Consider the following 24,321-nt stretch of genomic DNA (forward strand, 5'->3'; position numbering starts at 1 on the left):
AAATGTCACTCTGGATAATCCAGAAGCAAAAGAGCTATAATGGTCAGAAAACAAAGAGGACTTTTTCTTTTTTTGGTAATTTATACATGTGTGGTGTGCTGCTGATGGTAATCAAGAGTTTACTGTTTACAGAATGTGTAGGCCTGGCCAACCTAAACTTTTATTGGAAAGGTTTTCCAAGGTGGTTAAAGTGAGTTAATGCTGTAGCAGGTTCAATGACCTGGGTTCGTTTGTTTGAGGCGAGGCAGTCTTAACTTTTATTTATTTTTTGTTTAATTAATGTGTGTGTGTGTGTGTGTGTGTGTGTGTGTGTGTGTCTGTGTGTATGAAATGCCCCAGTTACTATATACTGGTGGCTACAGAGAGCAAATGGTGGTGGATAGAGATACTCAGGCTTGAACCCTGTACCTTGGATGCAGGTGGTAAGGACATGAATTCCCTCTCCACCACCATTTCTAAAAAAATTTGCAGATTTTTGCCTCATTTGTTCTGTTCCTCATACAATCTGCGGTTTCTGTATCTACATTTTTTCTTGCAAAGTCTGTAGTGTAGTGGTGCACTGGTAGCATTGCTGCCTAGCAGCTACAGGTTCTCTGGTTTGATTCTTGGGGTGCCTTCTGTGTAAAATTGTTCTAGCAGTTGTCTAAGTTTATAACATGGATATTTGAAATTTGTCCCTATTTCTGGGACTGTATTCCCCCATTATTGGCTTTGTCCAGGTATTTTGTGCTAAGGTTGAGAGTTATCTATGGTAGGAACTGTATTCATTGAATGTTTGGGGGCTGTATCCCCCCCTCCCATTACTGGCTTTGTCCACATGTTTTTTTGCTATGAGGTTGACAGCTATAGTGAGAACTGAATTTACTGAATATGTTTGGGGGCTGTGTTCCCCCCATTATTGGCTTTGTTCAGGTGTTTTGCGCCAAGAGGTTGACCGCTATGCTGAGAACTGAATTCACTAAATGGTAGCCATTTAAGTTTGTCTTCCTCTCTTTTATAAAACAGCTGATTTGGCATAGTGGTATGTTTCTCTGACTATTTTGCACAGGGTCCCCTGGGTTAAAGACGTGGCAGTGAAATGTATGGTGGTAACACAGCATTTTATTCTAGCAACTTTCCAACAATATACAAGCAATATTTAAAATGTGTCCCTGGTTTTTGGGCTTTTGCCCCCCCCACACACACACACACAATACATTTCGGCTTTTTCCAGATTTCTTGTGCTGCAAAGTTCAGAGATACAACTGCGTGTCGAACTGATTTTACAAGGAGCTGAGAGCTGCAGGGGAACAAAACTTTAGTGCTGCTTATTCTAAGTCTGCTTGCATTAATAGCACAACAGGTAGTGTACTTGCTTTTGATGCAGAAGGCTGTGGGTTCTACTCCCACAGTAGATAGACGCAATGCTGATACTGTACTCTCTTGTAAAGTGGGTGGATGCTGCAGTCCTTTTTGGCAAAGATACCTAGAGTAGTAACTATGAACCTGATATCAGTTTGCCATGCAGTCCCTATTGCTATATTACTAGCTTATCATTTTTTTAACGCATGCAACATAGGCAATTTATTCCTCAAGGGCAACAGGCACTTTATTTGTAGATGAATAAACAGTGACATATAAAGTTGTTTGCTAGCAGCAACCTCTTCATTGTTACAGATTTCTTTAATGTGGAATTATTTAGATGACTTTTACTTCTTTAGAGATTGTGCATATTTACTGATACTGGTGGACTGTAGAAGGTTGAGTAGACTTTTATGATGGAAATGTTCTGAATTGGGTAGTTTTGTCATTGGTGCATGCATTTTGTTTCATTGTTTACTGGAAAAATGTTCAAAACAGTAAATTTAAAATGCCGTCTAACATCTGTACTGTATTGTACAAGGAATATAATTTAGTAGAATCAGGAAGGTGTATCAAAGAGCACATGTATGTTTCATGTGCAAGGGGCCTATGATTTGAAAACAGCCCTAAGTTAATCTTTATCTGCCACTGGCAAAATGTATTTTCTTTGAATGTGGGTTTCAATGCTGTTTCATTGAATGTGATTTTCAAGGGCAGATAAGTTTTTAATGTTAAGCCTGTTTTCATTGTGAGACTGCGTTGCTTTGTTTAGCACATGTCTTAGTGTTTGTGCTGTAAAATGCAAAATAAAACTTTCAAATGAATTCCAAATCATCATAGAAGTAAAGCACTATGCACATTAGTGTTTATGGTAAATGGAGTGAAATAGCCAAGTAATGGATCATTGGAATGGCTGCAGGGGGGAGGGCTCTATTCGACCATGATTTTGTGAGGGGGAAGGGCGGCAAACTCAAAGACAGCCCCAGATGAACTATACCTCCCAACTGTCCAGATTTTCTCAGAATGAATAGATTTTTGCTTCTTATTTTTGGTTTGTTCCTCATAATATTTGTGGTTTTCTCATTTAGGAATTAAGTCACTAAATAATGACACACTGAGTTTCAGACTTCATAACCTTCAGAAAAATGCATGCTAAAGTAAGACCTGTTCTATCAACTGCCTCAGTTTATACAAGAGCAGTTTTTAGGACTGTTTGTATGTTCCCCCAATATATTTGACCTTGTCCAGATTTATTGCATTAACAGGTTGAGAGGTACAGGCCAAATAAATTGCTTTATAGAATTAGGCATAGCCAAACCTCTCAACTGTCCCCGAATTTGGCTCAAAATGTTGCTCTTCCCCTAATAAAACCTCCGCAAAATAGCAATTTTGGAAGAAAACACGGATGGTTTACAATTAAAAAAATAACTGTAATAATCATTGTTATAGATTACTTTTATTTCAGAAATGCATGTAGATTCTTTTATTTTGTCAGCTGCTCAAGTTAGCAGTACTATTATTAAAAAAGTGTCCCTTCTTTGACAGGTTCCATTGTGTGGCTATTTTATATTTTTGCATCACATTTTTGGCCCATTTTTCATAAAATTGTTTTTTTTTTGGCAAATTACTGGTAAATCATTAAAGACTGAAGTTAGAAAATAATGACAGACATTTGAGTTTCAGATTTCATATCCTTCAGGAAATTCATACCAATGCAAGACCTACTATTCTATTATCTTTCTAAGTTTATAAGAGCAATATTTAAAAATTGTCCTTATTTTTGGGCCTTTGTCCCACTTCTATGCACAGCTTTGCTCTGAGGGTGAGAGGTATGACAAAAGTGTCAGGGCCATCACAGTCAGCCAGAGACATTTCAAATTGTGACATACTTGTTGCACCCCGCTCCCCCATGTAGTGACACTGGATGTGTCCAAGCAAGGCAAGGAGCAGTTATGCAGTGTAAATGTGCAGGGTATCCCCCCATCCAGGGTAGAGTACTACAGTGGCTTTTCATCTGTTCTTGATTTTGCAGAATGGTCTTGGTTTCTGTCATATTTTTGTATTGTTGATTTATGCTTATTACTCAGAAAGTGCCTGTTGCTCTGTGTTTTAAGTAGCAATGCTTTAATGACCATCAGGTAAGCTTGTTTGAGATCATAACATGCAAGTAAGGTTTAATAAGCCTGCCAACACTGAAGCCTTTCTGTTGTTGCCATGCAGAGAATATTTAACTAGATAATGTATAAGCGTTGGGTATTGAAATGCATATGACAGTATTTGTAATAAAGGACAGGATTACATTATTTTAAGAAGCTCATTACACTTGTTGGAGACTTCCAGTGATCTCTGAGGGCTTTACCCATAAACTAAACAGAATGCCATTCATGTGTGGTCCATAACCTGTACAGTAATCCTTTAAGCAATGTATCTAGAGCTTGTTTGCTTTTCATTTTTTACTTTGATCATGTTTTCCCCATGAAACAAGTAAATAGTTGTCAGGCAGCAGGTCATTTTTGGATAAGAAACATTTTTACAAGTGGGGGCATCACAGAGATTGCTACTTTCAGCATGTTACTTGGTACTTTAATAAAGCTGAATATAAATTATAATTAGAACTGCAGTGCAATGAGAAGCAGTATGAGATGAGTGCTGCTTGTTTTTCTTATACTTGATTTTGACTGGCATTCCAGTAATGTATTTAAAAAGTAATTTATTTTTTCATGCCTCTCAACCTTTTTGTTTCCATCTAGATATTAAGTAAGCTGTCAAGCTGCCAATGCATTGACATATTTTTACTCTTTTATACTTCATTTGTCTTGATTGGACTCTCATAATGAGGGTTTGGCACCCAGGGCAGCATATTTAATTAAAGTTTAGTTTTCGTAGTTTTGAGCATAGCTCCTCCCCTTTCTACTTCTCCGCACCGCCTTCCCATTGACCCCACCCATTCGGCTATCTCCTGCAGCCCCCCTTTGATTTGAAGTCACCAGCCGCCATTGCCTTCAGGAAGAGCAAAAAGTTTATAAATCCTCTTCCTGATTTACGTGCTGTACAGATGCATGCTTTAACTGTCAGGGCTGGCATAGTACGCTCTGAATTCTGCAGGACTGCAAAACCGGTGTAACAGCAAGTTTAACAAAGTGCCCCTATTATATTGTGCCGGTTACATTTAACAAATGTGATGTATTACTAAATAAACGCACACCACAAGGTATGCCAGACTTCACAAAAGGACGACTACTGCTGTCAGTAAGTAACAGCAAAAAAGGCCGGTAAATACTAACTCCAGGAAACAACAGAAGGTCATTGTAACATCTTTCATCCTTTGGGCTCTGCATTTTGCCATTAATAAATCAGGTTTGTGAAATTTTAGCCACATAATATAGGGACGGATTTTAACACTGGCTCTTACACCCTTTTTTTACAACCTGGAGCAATCTGTACTTACACATTGCATTTCTCAGTACGATAGCAGCCATGACTTTTCAAGCGTGCGTCTGTAATGCACACAAATCAGGCAGAGGATTTTATAAATTGTTTGTCCTGAAGGTAATCCAAACTTTCTCATCAGTAATAAGGACTTTGAAGAACATGTTACACTGTTTCATGCCCTCGTTTCACTTGAATTTTCCGAATTTTGCAACCACGAAAATCTGGTTGCGATAATACTCAAGTACCTATTTTACCAGTACTAGTATACAGTGAAATAATTACATCTACAGTGTCCTGAGGATAGAAAGTATTTTCTTGTACTTTTAAATCAGATTCATACCAATTAAAATATATATAAAAAAAAAGTTACCTTAACTCTGGCTACTGACTATAGTGTTGACATTGCTAGTAACTTGTTAAAACAATCAAAAAGTGCCACCCTTCCCCACAAAATGTGTGGCATCCTAGGTAATTGTCTTGTTTACCTAACCTTAAGATCAATCCAGTAGGAAGGGGGGATTGCCAGTGTTCTGTCATGCACTACTTTCTCTTCAACTCAGCACTCCACCACCCAACTGCTATTCATTCCCAGCCCACCAGTTACTTTCCACTTAGCATTGATTATAATGTATTCACAATCTGCCCAACATTTAAAAGGCTGAAGATTTTGAGTAAGCTAAAAGAAACAGGACCCTTAGCATTTCTGTTACTGGATGTGAAGCTCACATAACTTCTACATGGAATGAAAATGTCTAGGGCTGTCCCCACAAAGTAAAACATTGATAACACAGCTCAGAAACACATATAACAAAAAAATCAGCAATATGGGCATCTACAGTTAAAAAAGACCAACTAAGGAGGCACACATCAACTACAAGCTGTTATATGAAATTAGTCACTAATTAAATAAGTGGTGGTTCCCATGGTACTCCATCAAACTTTGAAAAACTAACTCAGCGGGGGGATAAAATCCTTTACTGAGCACGTTTACAAATAAAGCAGAGATGAAGCTGGCATCTGGTGGTATCACGTGTATAGGACATGGGGGCTGATGATATCTACACCAGAGATACAAAAAATTGTGTCTTTTATATGTTGCACAAGGAGAAATAGCATAGAAAAAGGAAATAACAAAATAAATGTCAAAACTTGGAAAATGTCGGCAAAATTATACACAGCACATTGCATATTAAATTACAGTGAATTAGTTCACACTCTCTGACGTCTTCATAAAAAGCAAACACGTGCATGAAAAGTAGGTGGCTGCAATTTTTCCCATTTTCCCACAAGCAACCCCATGACAACATTGGCTCAGGCATGCATTTTGCTTATCCATTAATTTGTAAACCTTGCCATAAAATTAATAATTTCTGTCCCTTTATAAACCTTTATGCTTCCATGTAAAAACATTTCAGCAAATATTTTAGACTTATTTGAGCCTGAAAGGTACATGTTTTAACACAATGAAAGAGTCTAGCTTCACCATCTGAGAAAGAATGGTGAGGACATCCATCTATATGAAACTGGTCTAGCTGACAGTTGAAGTGAGTCATATACAAAACATTCTGAAAAGCATGTTAGAGTTAAATTATATCTGCTTATTTTTACTGTTTTATTTCAGCAATGCAGTTAATAAGATGCCTACCTGAACACAACCAGCTAACATCTCATACAAAATGTGGGCACGTCTCTTCATGATTCTGACATCAGTCATAGTAGAGTCCGCACACTGGCCATTTTGAATAGGGTTGATAAACCTATTACGGAACTCTTTAATTGATCCAAGAAGGTTCTCTTTGATGAAATTCACCATGCAGTGATCTAAAGCAAAGTTAAAATACTCAAGTAAAATAAATGATTTTTTTCTGTTTATGCATTATGTCTGACAATGCAAATTTATAATAAAAACAGAGTTGTGTAAGTTACTTACTGCTGATTTAAGAGCGGTTTGCTAGACCTTAAAAACAATTACACTGGGTCACTGGATGCTGCTTCATCTACTTTCATTTTCTGGCATCTGATCTAGGGGAAACTACTTTACTGAAAATTTTTGTATACAATGCCTTTTACAAGCTCAATGGATCCACTGTGCAGTAAAGTGTGTGTGTGCGTACACGAAGGGGGGATTACCCATCTCTTTACAGAGATGCACGTTAAGACTTCCGCCAGCCAAGCAAGCTAATGAAATGACTAAAAACAGAAAAGCAAGCTTAGAAAAAAGAATGTCTGAGATGTCCTAGCATCAAACCTTTTCTTTTCTTTTTTTTTAATTCCTTTGGCTTCATCTACTACATCAGCCTCTTTTAAAAAGTCTTACCAGAATGGAAAAACAGGGCACCTCCACCAAGTTATTAGAATTAGTAGTGATGATAAGCAATGTTTCAGATGCAGAAGTGTCACCACTGACAACAAAAGTATGTTAGTGAAAGGTAATTGTGGATTTAATGGCTGTATTTGAGATCTGTAATTTCAACAGAGAGAATATATGGAAGAGGGTTAACATTGTGATTTATATCCTATAAGTACGCTGTCATTTTCCTCTGTGTTGGCCTTCTTGCATGTGTGTGTGTGTGTGTGTGTGTGTGTGTGTATATATATATATATATATATATATATATATATATATATGGTTCCCCTTCAAAACATCTAAAACCCATATCATCTAAATTCATAACATCTAAAACCCATAACATCGAATTTCAGAACATCTAAAATGTGCATAACATCGAACACTACAAATTACATGAAAATAACATCCCCTCCACATATAACGACACCAAACAAACAGGTTGTACTACGTTTCTGCAGGGGGTCAAGCCGCCCTGCACCCCCCCCCGTAAATTAAATATACAAACTCCGAAATTGCACTACAGTGGGAAAAAGTTAATTTCCTAACCCCACTGTATCACGATTGCCATAAAGAATGTACGCATAATGTCTACATCACTTACCTGTATGGCCTACAAAATACAGAGAGGCAAAATAAACACTATATAAATTGTATAAATTCCTACCCAACATAAATAATAACTATAGAAATAATAACTACAACATCTCATAGTGATACCACAACAGTAACATGAAACTATAAAGTTTATACGTTTGATGATACACTATTACATATTGTACATTTCAGATGTTATGAAATTCGATGTTATGGGTTTTAGATTTGTGTGTGTGTGTATGTATATATATATATACATATATATATATATATATATATATATATATACAGAGAGAGAGAGAGTGCTGAAAACTGTTTTCACTTTTTTTGGGATATAACAGCCTGTAATCTTCGGATAAAGCAAGTTATGAAACAGTAACAGATTCACAAAAGGCAAGTCAGAAACAATAATAGTCAGATTCACAGAACTGAAATGTTAAATGCCGAATGTAACAGGAAATTGATATGCTATGGTCTAGTAGAAAACTAAGATGCTGCTTCTTTCTTACTGTGGAATACATCAAATTATTTTGTTAAACAAAAATGCAGAGTAGAGAATATGTGGTATAAAGCTTTACATACTTATGATCTAGCAACACTGATTATTTTGTTTTGTGGCACACAAAGGACATTCCTGAGAAATTAGTCTGAATAAAGGTGAACCTCACAGCATTAAAAATGCACCTCATCTGTTATTTATTAAGTCTTCTGACATGACAGTAAGCATACTTACAAATGTAAAACCATCTTCTGCATGAGTTGCTGCAATAATTATAATATGTGAATACATCGTGAGTAGTACCATTTTTTTTTTTTTTTTTTTTTTTTTTAACTACAAGGACGCAAAGATTAAGCATGAGTGGCACAGCATGACCAGAACCACATGTGAAAAAGGCACATTAAATAAACATTACTGAATGTCCTTTAATTTTTCATTTGGGTCATGAATGAAGTAGAAGTGGTCCTGCATAAAAACAACACAAGGAATGAAATGGTAAATAAAGACATAACTAAAGAACATATATAGAATTCCTGGTACCTATACGAGCTTTGTCAAAATGCCAACACACACATACTTTATGAAGAAAACACTGCTCGTGTGTCAGACAAAATTCAAACATAGCCATAGCTCACAGCATTGTCTTTGTTCACATAATGCATACTTCAAGATCTTTCAGTACTGTAGATATACCTACTACTCAGGTATAGGGAAATAAATGTGCACGAATAAAAAAAAAAAACACAGGCTAACTTTGTTTTGTAGTGACATGCATAAGCTAAAGGCAAAACTAATATACACAGACAATTCATTTTTTTATTTTTTATTTACACACAAATATAGTAATATGCTCCACACTATTTAACAACTCATTACTCTACATACACAAAACAGCAACCACACTACCTCACAAAAGACTAACAGTACCCAAAAAACACAGATATAACCTATGTCATAAAACTCGCACTATTCCTCAGAAAATGGCTACTAATCTAAGGGGAAATACACCCCAACCCAGGTCCAAGCAACCCAATCCTATCCCAGAAACAGAAGTCAGATCTACTTATTATCAATATAAACACGTAGCATATCCAACAAACTACATGACTTTCACGCATTCATATCCCACTACTACCCTGACATACTAACCATTACAGAGACCTAGCTAAAACCTGCCACACAAAATGAAGAAAATCTTCCCCCAGGCTATAACATCCTAAGGCAAGACAGAGGTACCCAAAAGGGAGGTGGAGTTGCAATCTTATTTAAAAATACACTCAACCACTAAACAACCCACTTCCCACATTTCAGAATGCAGAGACATTAGGCTCCGATATGTCCCTTAAAAACAAAGAGAGACTCAACATCCTCTGTAGTTATATTCCTCCAGGAAATAACTCACTTATAATACAAGAGATACTACAATGGGCCACAATCAACCTACCCCAAGAAACCATTCTGCTAGGCAACCTAAACTTAGATTGGCTAGCCTGCAACTCCAACAACCCCTCTCAAACCATATTAACTTATTTGGATTCTCACAACTAATCCAAGAACCCACCAGAGTAGACAAAAAAAACAATAGAACCTCTATTCTAGATTGGACACTAGTTAATATCCTCACAGAAAATTATCATGTGAGCTGCTTACCTGATACATTGAATGACGACTGCCCCACATTCCTCCTTCATAAACAGGCACAAATACTCAAACCCATGCTATTTAAGGAGACTAGGGACGAGCACAAAGTCAATCCACAAACTCTTAATAGTATGCTCTAGCAACAGGACTGGAATCCACTAAAAACTCTACCTTTAGACCAGGCAGTTGATTTTTTTTAATATTACTTTCATGAATGTACTAAATATACTAGCTCCCATCAGGAAACTCAGGACTAAAGTTAACTATGCCCCATGGCTAAATAGGACAACAAAAGCCTTAATAAAAGCCAGAAACAAAACCTGGAAAACTGGAAAAAAAATAACACTATCCAAGACGGACAGAAATATCATGAACTACAAAATAAGGCCAAAACCCAAACAAAAGTAGATAAAAAGAACTACTTCTTAGAGATCCAAAACAAGCACTCTAGAAACCCCCAAAAGCTCTGGCAGGCCATCGATACCCTTCTAAAACTGGGCAAAACCACCACCCCATCTCCCAACAAGAATTCTGATAATGATAGCATAGCGTCAGAATTCAATTATCACTTCAAAGAATCTAGCCTCGCACTATCTATCCAACTATCCAACAAGAACACTAAAACCAGCACAATTGTAGCACAAACTAACATACCCACATTCACACTCACTGTACCAACCTCTTCAGTTAAAAAGCTACTCTCTAAACTAAAACCTACCACACTCGCAGCAGATGGTTTACCCACAAATTTTCTAAAATTAGCTGCAGGATCACTAGTCTGCCCTGTCTCAATTCTTATAAACCGCTCTATACAAGAAACCTACGTACCTCCATCTATGGAAAGTGTCACACATAATTCCCCTTCACAAAGGCAGAAACTCCTATGAACTATCAAACTACTGGCCAATTGCTATCTTGTCCCCCCTTTCCAAGCTTTTGGAGAAATGTATTCACACCCAGGTAATGCACTTCTTATCCTCACATAACCTCCTCTCCCCCACACAGCATGTTTTCCCCCAAACCATAGCACAACCACTGCTCTACTCTCCTTTACCAATCAGAATAACCATCTAAGAAACAACAACAAATTCGTCTCAGCCATATTCCTAGATCTATCAAAAGTGTTTGATATGGTCTCCCATAACCTACTCTTAGACACTCTGTCAACCTTATCCTTCACCCCCCCTACTACTTCATGGTTTAGAAGCTATCTCTCTGACAGAAAACAATCAGTTAAATGGCAAAGTACATTATCAGCTCTATTACCAACTACTATAGGCATCCCACAAGGATCAATACTGGGTCCTCTATTATTCACCATTTTCACCAACAAACTACGTACTTCCACCCTGCATGCATCACTTATACAGTATGCAGATGACTCCACCCTAACCTGCTCAGCCCCATCCATAACCACTCTTCAAAAGCTTACCCAAGAATCCTTCTGCTCCGTGGAACAATGGATTACCGATATCCAACTCAATCTAAACACCAACAAGACCAAATTACTCCTTTTTACCCCCAATAAATCCAAATCCACACCTCCTCCCTTCACTATCACCTCCAAAAAAGGGACCACAATCTCCCCCTCCCCTCGTACTAAACTGCTCGGGGTTGAAATAGATAATCTAAAGTTGAATGTCCATATCTCACAAACCATCACAAAGGTACATAAGAAACTAGGAATCCTATAGAAACACAAACAGTTCCTATCAGACCAAGCTAGAATCTCCTTAGCCCAAAACCCACCTCTTGTCTACCTTAATGTATGCATCATCAATCCTAATTCATATCAGGAAAACAACCTAAACAAACTAGTCATGATACAATTAAATTGCAAAATTCGCTAACAACTCCACTTTTAGAAGTCATCACTGTCATGCCCTGAAGCAACTACAGTGGTTAGAACTCCCTCAGCTAATTAGCTATCACCAATTAGTCTTCACCTTCAGCATAAGGAACCCTCAGAAAACCCCAGACCTAAAAACTTCTAAACCAATATTCTGCAAATTGCCCTCTACGCTCATCCAACAAAACCCTGCTCTGCATAACCAAAGCCAATAACACTGCAGGGAAAAGTCTTTTCTCCCACACCACTGCTAGGGAATGGAATAACCTCCACCAAAGTATCTCCTCTACACCATCCATCTCACTTTTCAAGACATCACTAAAGTCACACCTCTTGCAATCATGGCTCTGTCCCTGTATCACAAAATCTTTTCTCCTCTTCTCAACTTGCCACACCTCATCTCCTCACTGCTTACCTCAGCTATTCTGTACTACTCAAATACTCCCTATCAGGAACTACTATCTACAAACTATTTCTCACACTATGACATAACTCCCGAATAGCATTATTTTCCAGATTCCAGTCCTTCATTTTCTGCTTTGTACTACCAAAAGGGAATTCAAAGTTATGTTATCTATATACCAAGCTTGCTCAAATCAAACTAAATTACAGAAAATCTTCTTGATTGTATATATGCCACTGTATAGAAATTTTCTGTCATTCGTGGATTATGTGTTGTCATATAAAGACATGGATTGTATATATGCCTCTGTACAGAAATTTATTTGTCATTTGTTGTATTTGTACTTTTATGTTATGGAGCTTTTCTCCCCTGGCCTCTGCTGTAAATTGACCTTGTTCCAGCTGGACTTTCCTGGTAAACAAATGTAAAATAAAAATAAAAAATACTTTGTATTGAACATCAGACCTCTTGGAGGATCATCATCCAGGTAGCCATGAATTACTTATTAAAACCCTGTAAAGACTGAATAAGTACAAGATAAAACTTTACTCCTACAAAAATAATGACACTAATTAAATGTGCAGGTTTAAAAAAAAAGTAAAACTGAACAAACTGAACCTCTGTATGGAAATATGAAAGCTTCCATACATATATGGGACATTGCAATACTACTGTTTATCAAGTTTGTAAAACTCCCATGATTAGAAACTAATGCAGCACAGCATAAAATAGCTAAATAAACTTATTTTGTCAGATTTCGTGCCAATCTAAATACATTAATGAGGCCATATAATTTGGTAATTTAAACGTACCATTTTACTTATTTTTTGACTGTGAAGTTTTGTGAAGGTTTGCAATACTATGATTTCAGCCTTTTATGGAAAACAGGGTGATAGACAGATGTGGGTTCTCCTGTGGATGATCTTAACGGAAAATTTTAAAACCTGAAGTATTCCTCCTGTTGTTGCTAATCACTAATCTTCCATTTTTCCTCCAAAGACTTCAACCAGATTAGAGGTGGCAGTACCAAAGAAAATACATATTTTTTTTAAGTTTTCGTCCCCACTGTCAGCTGACCACATACCCACTCTAAGTCTATCAGGACATTTCGCCTGAAGAAAGCCAACAGATATGGATCATTCACTGATGCTGCCCTCAGACATGTTTTGAAATTTTTCTGCTTTTTCCCCCCAGCTCTAATTATGTGCACCCAGTAATGCACTGGGGATGGGTGTGCAAAAGGCTGATCCCAGAGGGAGGTCCCCTCACTTACACATGGGGTGTTTGTCCAAGCAGACGTTCCCAACCCCACACAACACACGTGGTGGCCTCTCTAGTCTTCACCAAGGTGATTGCCCTGTGTGCTTCTGAGGGCCTTCCTCCCTCTCTCTAGGAGAGAAGAGTAGGCTACATCCTTACATCCCTCCTCCTCCTCCTCCCTGCCTGGCTCCTCTAGTGTTGGTGCTAATATTCCAACCCTACTTGTCTCAGTCAGGGTGTCTTCCCTCTGTGCCATGGAGACAGGCTTACAAAATGTATTCTGTTACTAAGCTGATTCCATGGCGAAGTGGATAAAACCCTCAAAGTGATCCAAGAACCTGAGAAGGATTCGCAGTTTAGGCACTTGAAGGGCAGGTAGTGGAGGGTAAAAGTGACCTGCTGGCAACAGTTTATCTTGAGAGAAAGGAGGCAGCCATGTCCAGAACATGAATGGCTGTTAGCAGAGGCAGGAGGTGCAGCATGCAGCAGTCAGGTTAAAATATCTTCACTCAACAAACCGTGTATAGCACAACAGCCACATCAAGGTAGCGGTAAAGAGCACGGAAGTGCCTCAAAGCAGGATTGTGGGAGTCAGCAGGCATCATACTGCTGTATGGACCATCATGTAGTCTACAGGAAACCCTCAAAATCCTTTATGACTGCCTAGATGACAATCTCCTCACTAATGAGTTCTCACTTCCAAGTCACAGGTTGTGTAAGAGTAATGTGCCAACCAGCAAGCAATTTTTTCATGGAGAGAGAGGATTCTTCTCCAAAAGGGTAGAAATCCATGGAGTGCAAGCTATCTGGTGGTGATTGGGGAAAAGAAAAGGTGGACTGGCACAAAAGGGCTGATGGTCAGCCGGTATAAGGGCAAAAAGTGAGGGGAAAATGTTCTGCAACTGAAGTACTAATGATTTGTGCTTTCATACTGTCTTACAATTGTTCTTATAAGAATTAAATAAACTTGCACATGACTATGCATGCCACAGCACGTCCAGTAACTATTAGCTGCATCCTACATACACTTCAGTGCCTCAAGACCTACAGGCTCAACATTCCTAATCATAAAAACTAAGTCCTCCTTAGCACAGAAATTGCACATTTCTGTAGTGTCCTGTAACTGACAAAGTACAGTTGTGTAAAATATTACCATAATGGCTGATGTCCTCTTCACTGTTGCAGTATCATAACATTATGGACACCCGGCCAGTGTACCAATGCCTTAGGTTGCTTCAAGGTATGCCATACGTCACGCATATGCTCCCTGCATAGTGTAGGGCATAAAGGTGATATCCAGATATATCATCCTCAGAACTGAAAGCCCCAGTAGGAACACCAGTCCAAGGGAAAAAAAGAAGTAACCAGTACATCCAGAAGACAAACGGACTCAGAGGGAGGAGGGAGTGAATACTGCTAACAGTGAAGTGAATGACATCTACCATTATGGTAAGGATATACACAAAGTACAGTTGTGTACACTTACCATAAATGTAGATGTTAAGACTGTATTCACTGTTGCAGTCATTACATTTGGGTAATCTGCTTGCAGTAGAACCTCAGTCAGCCTGATTAACTTTTAGTTATGTACTCACCATAACTGCAGATGTTTGGGATCCATCTCGCCTACATTCTGACTGATGGGTTGAGGCGATCCCTCTCCTCCTGGCTGCCGCTTATGCCAAAGAACGTCTCTTATTCGGAACTAGATCCAAGAACCAAGGACCCGCCCAGGGTATATATTCTGCAGAGAGGGGAACCTGACCTGGCGCAGGCGGGGCACTAGAATCACAGGAATCATTTTGTAGCCCCTGATGGGAGCTTTCTGGATGACTTTGGGGAGGAACGCGCCAGAGGGAAGCTAAGGTTGGATCTAGAGCATCTCAGGAGTTGTCTCCCATCCGGGGAGTTGCCCCCTGACGGGGTTTGCACTTGTTTCTCAGGGTAAGCTAAAACAGGTGCAAGCAGTGAGTCCCCCACCTTTGGCAATCTGAGCTGCTACTGCTCTGGCTCAGAGACCACTGCGGAGGAGAGAGAATAGTCCTGAGAGTCTGCTACTGCTAATACATTTTCTGAATGTGGTTGACTGGGTGGTGGGTCCGGATTTTTGGACGGTGGGGGGTGAAGGAAATGAAGTGTAACTCCTCCCGGGTGGCATAATCCTGTAATCAGAGCTCAGCTGAATAGCACTCCTGTGCCTTAGTGCTTGCACCACTGGAACCTCGGCTGGCACAGGGCGCCGGCAATCCTCATGGAGTGTGATGCCAGAAGACGCAGCCAAAGACTCTGCCAAGGGTCCAGTGTAAGCTCTGGGCCTCTGGCTTCTGGGACGCTCTGGGACCAGAAAAATCCCCTCTGGAAGTCCTGGAAGGAATCTTGTTGCTAAGAGAACCGTGGATTTATGGAACCATATCTTCCTCCTTCTTTTAGCCTCTTTGGGATAAGGCCGAAAAGAGGAAAATCGTGTTTTACGGCAGATAAAGTCTTTCCTCCCTCTCACAGCTGCAGATGTTCTTTTTACTCCTGTCAGAAGAGGACTCCATCAAAGGAGCTAAAAGCATCAGAAGGCTCCTCGTTGAAGAAGAGAACCACGCCCCTCTTGTCTCAGAGCCACGCCTGTTGAAGCCGAGCCAGCCCGCCTCTCGGGCCGCATATGTAAAATGAGCCTCCCTGGACGAAAGTGAGAATCAACCGGGGTAGCCAACTAAATCCTAACCCCACTGGGAGTCTTGCCCAGGCAGGCATGGGGAGAGGTAGCTGAGAGCTCCCCGGAGAATCCTCTGTAGTCTGTGAATCCCCTGAACAATGTCTGGTTCCTGCAGGCTGATTCCCTCTGTGCGTCCTGTGAAATGTACTGCTCCTAGCGCAGCATCTAGAGTGCCCGACGGACGCTGGAAGCCTCTGCCACGTCTCTGCTGGGTGAAAGCAGATGCGACCTGTTGCTGGCATCTATGTTTTCGGCATCGCCAGCCATGGCATCCTTCTCGGTCAGGGCAGACAACCATTGTTAAAAATAGGAAGCCATCTGGTCTCCACAGCTAGGAGATGGTCGTATCTCGGCTAAAACAAGAGGTCCCAGGAGCCTGCTGGCTGGGCTGGATGTGAACCCCCGCCAGGCGAGGGCTGAGCCTCAAGGCCTCTTGAGGCACAGACCACAGGAGGCGAGGGGGGGGAATCTGCTCTCAGCCCGACTGCTGTTCTAGAATGACTGCATGGGAGACATCATCCGACCTCAGGATTTGACCACCTCTCCTCCTCCCATCAGATCAGTGTCCGGACCTCAGGAGGAGGGAAAGCTTGAGACCACATCTTTGCTTGTTGGCGACAAGCGAATCTGGGGACTGGTAGTGGTGTGCATCCTGGATAGTAAGCTCAGCCAGTAAGAGAGACTTCGTTTTTGGGCATAAGTTGGTGCGAGGAGGAGCCGAGGATCGATCAGTTCAACCATCAGAATGAATGTAGGCTAGATCAAAGTCTTGGGTCCTGTGTCGGTTGCTGTCCCTTCATCCATGACGACAGGTCGTCAGGGGTATAAAACATGCAGCCGACACCATTACATCAGTTTTTCTTGCCCCAGATGTCAGGTGCCCCCTAATGGGAAGAAATTAAATCAATAAATACAAGGATATACCTCCAACAAAAAAGCAAATACACCAAAAAGCTTTTGAGCATAATAAGGGAGAGAAGAGGTATAGCCAAAAGAAGAAAGGGGGCTGGAGGGAGGGTAACCGGGACTGCAACAGTGAATGCACTTGAACATCTACATTTATGGTAAGTGTACACAACTGTACTATGTTCTTCGTATTTCATTGTTGCAGTCATTACATTTGGGTAGATTCCCAAAGCTAAGGTTGGGAGGAGGAATTTAAACAGAATTAGGACCAGCTATAAGGCCCTGCAAGACTGCAGTGGCAAAGCCAGCTTTGGATTTAGAGGAAATTGGCAAATGATAATGCTTGGTAAAAGTATGTACAGAACTTCAGGTAGCAGCTTCTAGGATGTCCCTGATAGGGACGCCTCTGAGAAAGGCTGTAGAAGTAGATGCAGCCCTGGTTGAATGGGGTCTGATGCACTGTGGGATAGGTATTCCATGGTGCTTATAGCAGAAATGAATGCAGTGGCCTATCCATTTTGAAATGGTTTGCTTTGAAATAGCTTTCCCCTCTGTCCCTGCAGCAAGTGCCAGCAGCAGTTGTTTAGATTTCTTTGAGGTTTAGTCCTGTCCCAGTAGAATCTAAGTTGTCTGTGCACATCTAAGGAGTAAAGTATCCATTCCCCTTTGTTCTGTGGGTTAGGAAAGAAGGTAGGTAAATGAATGGACTGATTAAGAGCCACACTGGATACCACCTTGGGCATGAAGGAGGGATTAGTTCTGAGGGACACCCTGTCTGCATGAAAGATTATGAAAGGCTCCAGTGCCATAAGGGCCTGCAATTCAGATACCCTTCTTGCTGAAGTGATTGCTAAAAGAAAGGCTGTTTTCCAAGAAAGGAAGTTTAAATCTGCAGTAGGAGCTGGCTCAAAAGGAGGAAGAGTGACTTTCTCCAAGACAAAGTTAAGGTCCCAGGCTGGAGTTGGAGCTCTCCTGGGTGGCCTTAAATTTTTGGCCCCTCTGAGGAACTGCATGAGCAGTGGGTGAGAGAAGAGGGGAGGCTATGTGCTATAATGAGTTGAAATGGCTTGAGGCATGAATTTTGATGGAGGAAAAGGACAAGCCATTATGAAGCATCTCAGTCAAGTATTGTAGAGTCTAAGGTAAATTGGGAACTACTGCGCTCATCCCTTGAGATTGATTCCAGGCACAGAATCTTTTCCATTATGCAGCATAACATTTTCTAGTACTAGGCCTCTTTGCCTCTAAAATGATATCCATCACTGATTTACTAAGGGATGGAAATGGAGAGATTAGGTAATTAGCCAGGCTGCTAGGTTCAGGGTTTGCAGCTGAGGGTGCAGAATCTGGTCCTCCTGCTGAGACAACAGGGAAGGAGTCTGAGGCAGGTGCCATGGGGCCAAGCGTGACACACTGTGCAAGAGGGGGTACCACAGTGTTGGCGTGGCCAGTCTAGTGCAATTAAAATTGTCCCTGGCTTGTCCAGTTTGATCTTTAGTAGTACTTTGGAGAGCAGAGGAGGAAAGGCAAAAACTGATAGGGTTTCCAGCAGAAGGACAGAGCATCCACTTTCCAAGCTAGCTTTCGGGGAATCCTTGTGCAAAATTTGTCCAATTGATGGTTCTGGGGGGAGGCAAACAGGTCTATATCTGGGCTCCCCCATTTGCTTGTCAATATGTTGAAAAGCCTTGGTTCCAGTTTCCACTCGTGTGGGCCCTTGACGTTTCTGCTTAGTTGTCTACCAGTGTATTTAGTTTTCCTGGCAGGAATTGAGCTTGTAGATTCACTTGGTAGCTCAAGGCTGTGTTCCACAATGCTATGGCTAGTCTGCAGACGGGGTAAGAATGTGTACCACCCTGCTTGTTTATGTACCACATGACAGTGGTGTTTTCCATCTTTACCATTAATTGCCCTGGAAGAATGTGGTCCTTGAAGGCTGTCAGAGCATTCTGTACAGCTAACATTTCTTTATGCTTTATGTGCAGGTACATTTGACTTGGATTCCATTTGCCCTGAATGCACTTCCCTGCCAGGTGAGCCCCCCATACATAGTCTGATGTGTCTGTTAAGGTTTGGGCGGCAGGGGGTAGTGTGAATGGTAGTCCCTTGTTTTGGTGGCAGGCCTCTGCCCACCAAAGGAACTCTAGGTGTAGGCATGGTTTGATAGGAATCATTGCTTCTAAATCCTGAGAATGTTGACACCATAGGCTTTTGAGATACCAGTGTAGTTTCCTCGTATGCAGCCTTGCATACGGAATTAGAAGAATGCAGGATGCCATGAACCCCAAGGCTTGCAGTATTTGCCTTGCTGATAGCTGGGTTTTTGTGGCCACTTGTTTGAAGTAGGTTGTCAAATAAATCAGTTTCTCTGGCGTGAGGTAAGTGATCTGGGAAGTTGTATTCAAGCTTGCTTCCAGGAACATCATTTATTGACAGGGTACCAGGTGTGATTTCTTTTCGTTTATGGTGTATCCCAGACAAGTCAGCACCCTTTGAACAAAGGCCAGATGATTCAAAAGTATGTCCTGGCTTTCTGCCTGAATTAGACAATCGTCCAGGCATGGGTATATTTGAATATTTCTTCGCCTGCAAAATGCAATGACTGGAGCTAGGCACTTTGTGAATAACCTGGGCGCAGTAGATAAGCCAAAGGGCAATTCAGAGAACTGATAGTGCATGTAGCCTCCTTTGAAGCGTATGTATCTTCTGCAAGACTCCCTGACAGGGATGTGCAGGTATGCTTCTTTTAAGTCTAGTGTTGCCAACCAGGCATCTTTGCCTAGCATAGGAAACAGCTGGTGAAGAGTCAGCATCTTGAATTTTGGAATCACCAGGAAGGTGTTTAGAGTAGAAAGGTCCAGGACAGGACACCATGAATTGTCTTTTCTTGGTACCAGGAAAAGTCTCGATTAGAAACCTTGCCCCTTCTCCTCTTCTGGTACCAACTGAATATCCCCCCCATGCTTAAAGAGGAGAGTACTTGATTTTGGGCCTCTGCCCACTGATTTGGGGGTAGATCTGGCCACCCGCTTGGTGTTGGTAATGTGTGGAAGTGAAATCTGTATCCTTGGGACACTACATTTAAAACCCATTTGTCCTGGGTAAGGAGTTCCCACTTTTTGGCCTGCAGACCAATCTTTCAGCCTAAAGGAGCATTCAGTTGGGAAGTGCTTGGAAGTTTTAAAAGCAAGTTATTGAGACAGATTTCCATAGGGGGAAGTCTTACTACTACCAGATTTGGATGCGGAAACCTCCCACTGCTTAGTCTTGTGCGTCTCCTGGGACTGAAACCTGGGGTTTCTGCTGTGTCTGGGTTTAGATTGAGAAGACCTGGAAGGGGATGGAAAGGACCAATTCTTAGAGGGCCAATGCCTACTAAATCTTGGAGGCTGAACTTGTAAGAAATCTTTAACAGTTTGCATAGATTTAGCTTCATCTTCCATCTTTTTAAGAACTCCCTCAGCTTTGTTGCCAAACAGGTGGTCCTGATTTAAGGGAGCATCCAACAGTTTAGCTTTAACATGATCAGGCAAAGATTGCTCCTTAAGCCAAACATGCCTTCTGAGCACAAACCCAGTAACAGCAGCCCTGCAAGAGGTGTCTAATGAATCAAATCCACATTGCAAAGTATGTTTTCCAACTTGTTCAGCAGAATGCATTAAATCCTGTAATTCTTTATTTTCAGCACAGTCAGGAATCAACATCATTTTCTGTTTAAGCAATCCAATAATGCGTTGTTGATACTTTAACATATGAAACTGGCAGTTTAAAGCCCTAATACCCAAGGTTGCATAAGTGTAAACCTTCTTACCCCATCTATCCAGTGCCCTGGAGTCTCTATCAGAAGGGGTAGGATTTTTAGCAGTAGAAGCCTTAATGCCCTTGGGTCCCTGTGAAATAGTCTCTGGATCCGCAATAGGATTTTTAAAAAGGAACTTGTGTGAATCAGGAACCCTGTAATATCTGTCAGGTTTTCTGGGAGCAAGAGGCAAAGAATCAGGGGCCAAACTAGATTCCGAAAAGGCATCATCAACAATGTCTAGTACAGGAGGTATAGCTAAAGGCCTATGCTGAGGCAGGAGTAAGAAATTCCTAAGCCACTTTTTGAATTAGAAAAATCCTGGCTTTCCCAATGGAAATGCTCCCTTAGAGTATGTACGGTTTCACCAAAAGAAAAATCCTCTGGAGGGGAAGCAGAGGGAATACAGTCCTCTGCATCAGAATCCTCATAAGTAGATAAGGGTAAATCCAGATCATCAGAAAAATCAGAATCCTGGTCAGAAGATTCATAAACAACTTCAGCCTAAGGTCTCTTACAAGGGGGTGATTGGCTTCCCCTGATTAGAGTTTTAAGATCTTCAGCCATTCTTATCATTTGTTTTTTAGGCATAGAGGCCTGAGCATGCGGCCTGGGCGTCTGTTTCTTAGGCATGGTTCGAGGTTTAGGCCTAAATGAAGAAGGAGGTGTCGGTTTAATATGCAAATCCATAGGCCTGAATACACCCTCAGAAGCAGGTGCCTGCACAGCGGCTCTGGACCCATCAAAGGTAGAGATGTCTGCATGTTCCAGAGATGAAGCATCTCGCGGCATACCAGACTCCGAATGGGTCGCAGTATAGGCCTGTGAATAAGGAGCATCAGGTAGCAGGGGCTGCAAAAGTGCCTCACTGAATACTGGCGAACTGGCGACTGGCTTAGGAGAAGAGTTGTCGGCAGCTTTGGACCTAGGTGGCCTGTCTCTGTCTTTATCTTTGCGGTTTTTCGGAATACTGGCAGTCGGATGGATAACAGATGACATTTCTGGATAATTGAACTGAGAACCAAAATATTTAGAGGCGAAAATATACCGACGATGGATAGTGCGCTGATTAAATAAAGCACAAAACCGACAGCAAGGTACATCGTGGTCAGGGCCTAGGCAAGGAATACAGTACTAATGAAAATCTTTGTGAGGTATTTGCTTTCCACAAGTAATGCAATTATTAACTTTTACTGACATCGGTAATGAGCAAGAAAAAGTTTCCCCAACGTGGTACTTAGCTTTAGTTGAAGACTTCGGTTCTGAAACTCGAAAATGAAAATTTCAGGAGTCGGCCGACTGGCACTTGCGAACTGCTTCTGCTTTGGGCACCACATGGCAAGAAAGACTGATGTAATGGTGTCGGCTGCATGTTTTATACCCCTGATGACATGACGTCATGGAAGAAGGGACAGCAACTGACGCAGGACCCAAGACTTTGTTAATCAGGCCGACTGAGGGCTACTGCAAGCAGATAACCCAAATGTAATGACTGCAACAGTGAAACAAGAACAACATCTGTACTATGTCCTTCCACTTCACTGTTGCAGTATTTATAACATTAGGGAGAGTACCAAAGCTCAGGAAGAAATGTGGGAGGAGAAAGGACCAGCAGAGCGCCCTCTAGGAAGCCATGAAGGATGGCATTAGCAAAATCAGCTCTGGCTCTGCAGTTTCCATCCAACTTGTACTGCTTGGTAAATGTATGCACAGAAGTACAGTTAGCTACCTCAAGAATAGAATTAATATCCAAACCCATGAAAAAAGCGTCAGAAGAAGCCAAAGCTCTAGTAGAATGAGCCTTAACAGAACAAGGAAGGCTCTTACCATGAAAAGAGCAACAAAAGGAAATAGCTTTAGAGATCCAAGAAGAAATAGTTTGCTTGGACAAAGCTAATCCTAAGGACCTAAGATGAAAGGAAACAATGCACTGATCAGATTTCCTAACAGTCAGTCTTAGCCAATTAAAATCTGAATGGTCTATGCACATCCAACATGTGCACCTTCCCACTGGCAGATTGCAGAGAAGGGGAAAAAAGCGGGCAAATGAACTGACTGATTTAGGGACAACTCATTCAACACCTTAGGCATAAAAGAGGGATTAGTAGGCAAGGACACCCTGTGCTTATGAAACAAAAAAGGAGGACAAACCATAAGGGCTTGAAGCTCAGACACCTGTCTGACAGAAGTAAGGGCTAACAGAAGTACACTCTTCCAACAGCAATGCTGCAAGGAAGCTAAAGCAGAAGGCTTAAAAGGAGCCCATGTCAATTTCTCCAAAACAAAATTAAGATCCCAGAGAGGAGGAACAAGTCTCCTGAGAGGCCTAATATGAAGGACACCTTTAAGGAATTGTTTAACTTCAAATCTAGAAGCTAAAGGAGGTGATAAAGGCAGACAAGCAGAGACAGCTGATAAGTAGGCCTTAATAGAAGAATAAGCCAACCCAGCATTAAGCAATTCATGCAGATAAGAAAGAACCAAAGGAACATTCACAGAAAGTGGATTCAGGTTACAAGAAAGACACCAAACAGAAAACTTCTTCCATTTGAATAAGTAGGATTTCCAAGTATTGGGTTTCTTGGCCTCCTGCAGGACCCTAAGCACGTCCTCAGAAAAAGGTGTCTATGTGGAATCAAAATCCTATCACCCACTGTATCAGCTGAAGAGTGGGCAGGTGGGGATGGATGACAGATTCCTTATCCTGTGTGATTAGGTCCACTCTGTGAGGTAACTTGTTATGACAGTCTTTGGCTAAATGCAGAAGAGGAGGGAACCAATGCTGTCTCGACGAAAAGGTAGTCAACAACAGGATTTTGGGAGAATCCTGTTGAATTCTGGATAGGACTTTCAGAATGAGGGGAAGGGGAGGGAAAGTGTACAGAAGCATTCCCTTCAAGAAAAAGATATGGTGTCCAACTTCCAAACTGGAGGACCTAGAATGCTGGCACAAGATAGAGTACGTTGCCTGTTCAGTGGGGAGGCAAAAAGATCTATTCGAGGAGGACCCCACTGGTTGGCAATGTCCAGAAACACACATCCTTGTGAAGCATCCATTTGTGGAATTGAGTTAAGGACCTGCTCAGAGTGTCTGCCACAATATTTTGATCTAAGGGAATGTAAACTGCCTGAAGAGTTACTTGATGCTGAATGACAAAATCCCACACTAGAAGTGCTAACCAGCAAAGAAGATAAGATCTTGTCCCCCCTTTGTTTACATGCCACATCACTGTAGTGCTGTCTGAAAACACCTTGAGAGGACCTAGGGAGAAAACAGGATGAAAAGCCTTAAGTGCTAGCAGAAGACACCGATGTGTTCTTTCTGTTGAAGAGGTGACCACACCCCCTGCACCTTTAGGAAGCCAAAAGCTGCTCCCCATTCCACATCTGAGGTGTCTGTGAACATCTCCTGAGAGTACAGGGGATTTACAGACAACTGCTGGATCCACCAAATGAAGTTCCTTCTTGAGACAAGGCAGAAGCGGAACAAGAAATTCTAGGGGATGCCCATGTTGAAGCCAAACTGATTCAGAAACCAGT

The 24,321-nt window shown here is 41.3% G+C and overlaps 1 protein-coding gene across 1 annotated transcript in view; it reads right to left on the bottom strand.

Moving 5' to 3' along the window:
- ATRX (ATRX chromatin remodeler) overlaps positions 1-24,321 on the bottom strand; it is a 3,779,564-nt gene that overhangs the window by 1,065,359 nt on the left and 2,689,884 nt on the right. Inside the window, exon 20 of the mRNA XM_044057254.1 lies at positions 6,419-6,594. Coding sequence (XP_043913189.1) covers positions 6,419-6,594 — 176 coding nt within the window. The remainder of the gene's footprint in view (positions 1-6,418; positions 6,595-24,321) is intronic.

This window comes from Protopterus annectens, chromosome 15.part0, assembly GCF_019279795.1.
Source record: "Protopterus annectens isolate FY-2018-M chromosome 15.part0, PAN1.0, whole genome shotgun sequence".
NCBI classification, from domain to species: domain Eukaryota; kingdom Metazoa; phylum Chordata; order Ceratodontiformes; family Protopteridae; genus Protopterus; species Protopterus annectens.